This window comes from Triticum dicoccoides, chromosome 7A (genome assembly GCF_002162155.2).
Source record: "Triticum dicoccoides isolate Atlit2015 ecotype Zavitan chromosome 7A, WEW_v2.0, whole genome shotgun sequence".
Classification (NCBI taxonomy): Eukaryota; Viridiplantae; Streptophyta; class Magnoliopsida; order Poales; family Poaceae; genus Triticum; species Triticum dicoccoides.
In genome coordinates, this window is record NC_041392.1 from 140704715 (window position 1) to 140710865 (window position 6151).

General features: G+C 45.9%; 1 protein-coding gene across 1 annotated transcript; it reads right to left on the reverse strand.

The window, feature by feature from the left end:
* Positions 1-1115: 1115 nt before the first annotated feature.
* LOC119329926 (protein EXORDIUM-like 2) lies at positions 1116-2418 on the reverse strand. Its single transcript, XM_037603032.1, has one exon. The coding sequence runs from the start codon at positions 2331-2333 to the stop codon at positions 1374-1376; it is 960 nt and encodes a 319-aa protein (XP_037458929.1). The 5' UTR covers positions 2334-2418; the 3' UTR covers positions 1116-1373.
* Positions 2419-6151: the final 3733 nt, after the last annotated feature.

Genomic DNA, 6151 nt, shown 5'->3' on the forward strand with positions numbered 1-6151 from the left:
ACCAAATTTGGGAACCCTCTAGAAGTTTCCTAACCCGTTTTTTCTCTTTATGTGATTTTCTTTACTTTTTTTCCTTTTTCTATTTTTTTATTTTAAAAAACTCAAAAATTTGAAAAGATGTTTAAAAAACGTTCACATTTGAAAAAAGAACTTAAAAATTATTTTTGTTTTAAAATTTTGCTCAAAAATTCAATAACTATACTTGTTTTAAAAAATGTTTGGGAACTTTAAACATTGTTCTGAATTTTAAAACGGTCCCGTGTTCAAAATTATGTTGAAAAATTCAAAAAATGATTGCATTTTCAGAAAATATTCATAATTTCAAAAGTTATCCTTGTTTTAAAAATGTTCATAATTACATGACAAAAGATCGTGCGATTAACTAAGGATCAGTCAGCTGAATCCAATGCTTTTCTATCTTATATATCTGATATTACGAAGGAAAATCATAGACAACACGGAGGAAGGAGGACTTTGATACTCCCTTCGTTCCAAATTATTTATCGCAGGAATGAATGTATCTAGACGTATTTTAGTTCTAGATACATCTGTTTGTATCTATTTTTTGGACAAGTAATTCCAGACGAAGGGAGCACAAAACGATATGTAAAAAGTTACATTGGAAATCATATCGATCGTCTTCTTCCTTCGATAGTTCGCCGTCCACTCGAGCATGAACTTGTGAAGTTTGGATTTTTAATCGCCTCTCTATCAAAGACAATAGCACCAGCAGCAACATCCAGTGTGTCCAGAAGCTCCCCCGAAAATAAACATGCATGGAAAGTCATTGATACTCGCATACTGCGATGCATGACAACTCACACGGAGTACAATACAACCTCTGCTGCTTCGGAAAACACATTGCAACGGGTACGGATCAAACAAGTAAATGCAACAAAGTGAACTAAAGAGAGGCTAGGACTAGTCTTGAGGCTAAAACTCGTAGATGGTGCTTGGATACAAGGGACTATTTTTAGTCTGACTAAAAATAGTCTCTTTTAGAGGCTAAAGTTCCAAGCACCCCTGACTAAAGAGAGGCTAGGACTAGTCTTGAGGCTAAAATCTTTTAGTCATGGGAAACCTACTAAAATATGTATTAGCTCTCTCTCTCTCCTCATTTAATTCCTCTCCTTAATTTTGGATTGAAGGATTTGGAGGATAATAAATGCTCAATAACTAGATTTTAGTCTCTTTAGTACTTGGATCCAAACATGGGTGAGACTAACAAGTTTTAGTCCCACTACTTTTAGTCATGAAACTAAAACGTATCCAAGCATGCTCGTAGGTTTCCCATGGAGGAGGGCATTTATTTCTCCTCCGGATCTCATGCAGCGAGAGTGCGAGACCATCCAGTTTGCCTGCTCCCACGGCGTCTACACCAGCGTCCTGCACTGCGACGTGGTCGGGTCCCACAGCGCCGGCAGCAGGTACTTCCTCCCGCTCAGCCCGACGGCGTTGTAGCTCGCGCCGGTGGCCCGGTCCACGAGCAGCCTCCCCGGGTAGCCGGGGTAGGCGCCGCTCCCGAAGATGCCGGCGCACGCCGTGGCGGCCTCCGGCCCGGCGCCGTCTGCATCATTGCCCTGGTAGTACCCGTCGCCGTAGGGGTTGGTCACCGTGCCGGCGAGGAGCGCGGCGAGGCTGATCACCATGCCGTCCGTTCCCACGTCGCCGCTGGGCGGCACGAGCGGCGGGGCCTGGGGCCCGTACGACGGCCGGTGGAACGGCCACGCGCACTGGCCGGGGCACTGCTGGGCCGGGTTGCCCACCCACAGGTACGCGTACCTCGCCCTGCCGTGCGCGCCGGCGGTGGCGTGGTCGTGGGCGCCGCACCGGGACATGCAGAAGGGCGCCACGAGGACGTCGGGCGCCGTGAGCACGGCGGTGATGGCGCCGCGGTGGTGCCCCGCGCCCCTCGCCAGCGCCGTGACGTTCTCCAGCGAGAGGGACCGGCCCAGCGACATGCGCTCGTCGAGGAGCTCCCGGCCGAGCCTCAGCCGCGCGCCACCGCCGCGGTACAGCGAGACGGTGCGCCACCAGGACGCCACGGACGGCTCGGCGGCGCCGCGCGGGGCCGGCGCCGAGACCGACCGCACGAAGTCGGCGACGACGGCGCGCTGCGCCGGTGCGAAGCGGCCGTAGTAGAGGACGTTGACCTTGACCGTGAGGTTCCCCGTGAGCAGCGCGCCGCCGTGGTCCCGGAGCACGATCGGGTCGGGCTTCACCAGGAACAGCGTCCGCGGGCTGTACGCCGCGCACCGCGGCGCCGCGGCGGCGACGAGGAGGGAGAAGAGGCAGAGCAGTGGCAGCAACGACGCCGTCTTGCGGTCGCCCATGGCGTGCAGGATCAACGATCGAGCTGGTTCTGGCTGTGGCTGACTGGCCGTGACTCGTGGTGTGCTTGGCTGCTTGCTGACTTGTGTGCGCTTGATGAGGTTGTCGATCTATCAGGGTCTGCCGGGGGGCTTAAATAGCAGCCCGGAGCGTATGGGGCGTAAAGACGACGACGTGAATACGTGACGGGGTGTGTGGGGGGCTTTGGCGCGTCAAAGGAGTTGAAGAAACCCATGGCAGGCGCGTGCATTCGTCCGGTTCCGCGGTTCTGGGTTTGAGTTCGTTCTTCGGGGAATGTCTGTGCCACTTGGGTACCAACGTGTCCGCAACAATTTTCTTTGCTGATTTACGAGCTTTCGAAGGTGGATTGAGATATACTACTACCATCGGTGCAGAAGTGGCTTTGTTGTTACTAGTACATGCAATGCACGTTTTTTTCTTTCTTTGAACACTACGTGTAATGCACGTTTTTTTTTCTTTGAACACTACGTGGAATGCACGCTAATATTTGGAAGAAGGTTAATTGCACGTTTATATTAGGTAGGATACTAATTATGCGTTAATTTACTCACAAAAAAATTATGCACTAATTTTGTGATTAGCATAGAGGTTGATATTTAGGATGATATTACTTTCATGCTAAATATGTTGAATACTCACCATTCGAGCAATCTAGATTGTTGGATTGTAATGATTTTATGGCTGAGGTTAACTGGATCCGTCCTTTTGGGTCTTTTCGTATTAACCAGTAAATGTGTACGCCGAATCCACGTTGTAATACGTATTAGAGAGGAAATTAATTGCATATTTATATTAGGTAGGATATTATTTACGTGCTAATTACATGATTATCATAGACTTTGATATTTGGCAGATATTAATTGCATGCTAAACATGCTGAGTGCTCACCATTGAAGTAATCTAGGTCGTTGGATTCATGATTTGATGGCCGATAATAATTGGATCTACCCCTTTCAGACATTTTATATTGATAGGGATAAATATAGATATAGATTATATTGATATATGTACAAATATAGATATAGATGTAGATAAAGATTCATTCAAAGCTAGCTTGAAAAAGAAAAAAAGCACAGAAGGAAATATCTATATACAAAAGATATGAACCAACCCAACATAAGTTATGTATGGAGTTAGGGCATCTACAACCGGACCAGGCAAAAGTGAGCCCCAAAATATCCGCATACGCTTTTAAGTGCGTTCGCGGACAATGACAGGTCACCTTTCAAATGTCCATGTGCACAATTGTCTCCCTCACTTAGCAAATCTTCAAATCCATACAGTGTTATGCAATGTTAAAATAACACACATAGTTCATCTAGATCAACACACATAGCATAGGGGAGTTCATATATGACATCAGACTATCAAAAATCGGCATGTTCTACTAGCTATGAATTATATGGCTATCGAGAAAGTTCCCGACGGACCCCTTGCCCTTGTCATCTTCATCACGGAAATAACGGTCGAAGACGTAATATGGATCGAGCCAGATCTCCTCACTGGCAAAACTGTCCAATCCGTCACACGTCCTCCTCCTCCTTTTCCACCTCTTCTTGTCACATTTGCTAAGGATTTAACCTGAGTGTAGATTTTATTAATGAAGATTAATTTCACAAGGACCTTTTCCATTTGCCTCTGTATAGACGTGCTCATTAGGAATTTATTCAAATGGAGCACCTTTGTGCAAAGGTTTTAACAGAAGAACACATGCACTTGACTGATACCTGGAGTTACATTTGGGTTATTGATAATTTTCTTTCCATAGGGCCTACAAAGTATTGATTGATTCTCAACCCTGCCCCCCTCATTTTAACTGAATTTGGAAGAGTTCTTGTCAATCTAAACTTGAACTATTCTTTTGGTTGATTCTACATGACAGACTTAACATAAGTTTGCTGAGGAGGAACCAATTTGTGCTTCCGAGTTACAACTGTGCCACTCTACAATGCCCACAAGAGGAAACCCTCCTCATATGTTTTGGGATTGTATATTTGCTCAAATGTGTTGGAATTTTGTCAGCCCTAGTAGAAGACAAAACCTATCAACCTTTAAGGCTTTTGCTCATCTTAGAAGCAAGTTCAATGTACCTTTTTTGATGGAGATTATCACCATTGCATTATGGGTTATCTAAATGATCAGTCATAGCTTTCCTGCGGAGGTTAAGAATTAAGAAGAAATATGGTCTAGCCTTCAATTCTTTATTTTTTTGCGAACAAGCCCTCAAATCTATTAAGAAGCCCAACCAATTACAATTAGCACCCCACAAAGAAGAAAATTACAATGAAGACCCCAGGGAGCCACACAGGCTATCTCACTGAAATGAGCCGCTGCACGCCGCGGCGTCGCGGCTCCGCATATTCGCCGGCGATCCTCCATGGTAGAAGGGAAGTCAACAATCTTAGGCCCCAAGGACCAACACCCCATGATGACCCACAAGTATAGGGGATCTATCATAGTCCTTTCGATAAGTAAGAGTGTCGAACCCAACGAGGAGCAGAAGGAAATGATAAGCGGTTTTCAGCAAGGTATTCTCTGCAAGCACTGAAATTATAGGTAACAGATAGTTTTGTGATAAGATAATTTGTAACGAGCAACAAGTAACAAAAGTAAAGAAAGTGCAACAAGGTGGCCCAGTCCTTTTTGTAGCAAAGGACAAGCCTGGACAAATTCTTATATAGAGAAAAGCGCTCCCGAGGACATATGGGAATTATCGTCAAGCTAGGTTTCATCACGATCATATGATTCGCGTTCGGTACTTTGATAATCTGATATGTGGGTGGACCGGTGCTTGAGTGTTGTCCTTACTTGGACAAGCATCCCACTTATGATTAACCTCTATTGCAAGCATCCGCAACTACAACAAAAGTATTAAGGTAAACTTAACCATAGCATGAAACATATGGATCCAAATCAGCCACTTATGAAGCAACGCATAAACTAGGGTTTAAGTTTCTGTCACTCTAGCAACCCATCATCTACTTATTACTTCCCAATGCCTTCCTCTAGGCCCAAATAATGGTGACGTGTCATGTAGTCGACGTTCACATAACACCACTAGAGGAGAGACAACATACATCTCATCAAAATATCGAACGAATACCAAATTCACATGACCACTAATAGCAAGACTTCTCCCATGTCCTCAGGAACAAACATAACTACTCACAAAGCATATTCCTGTTCATAATCAGAGGGGTATTAATGTGCATATAGGATCTGAACATATGATCTTCCACCAAATAAACCAACTAGCATCAACTACAAGGAGTAATTAACACTACTAGCAACCCACAGGTACCAATCTCGGACTTAGAGACAAGAATTGGATACAAGAAATGAACTAGGGTTTGAGAAGAGATGGTGCTGGTGAAGATGTTGATGGAGATTGACCCCATCCCGATGAGAGGATCGTTGGTGATGACGATGGCGATGATTTCCCCCTCCCGGAGGGAAGTTTCCCTGGCAGAACAGCTCCGCCGGAGCCCTAGATTGGTTCCGCCTCGTGGCAGCGGAGTCTCGTCCCGAAAGCTGGGTTATGATTTTTTTCTCATCGAAAGACTCCATATAGCAGAAGATGGGCATTGGAGGGCCACCAGGGGGGCCACGAGGCAGGGGACGCGCCCAGGGGGTAGGGCGCGCCCCCACCCTCGTGGGCAGGGTGTGGCCCCCCCTCCGAAACTTCTTGCGCTCGGTATTTTTTATATATTCTGAAAATGACTTCCATGAAGTTTCAGGACTTTTGGAGCTGTGCAGAATATGTCTCTAATATTTGCTCCTTTTCCAGCCCAGAATCCCA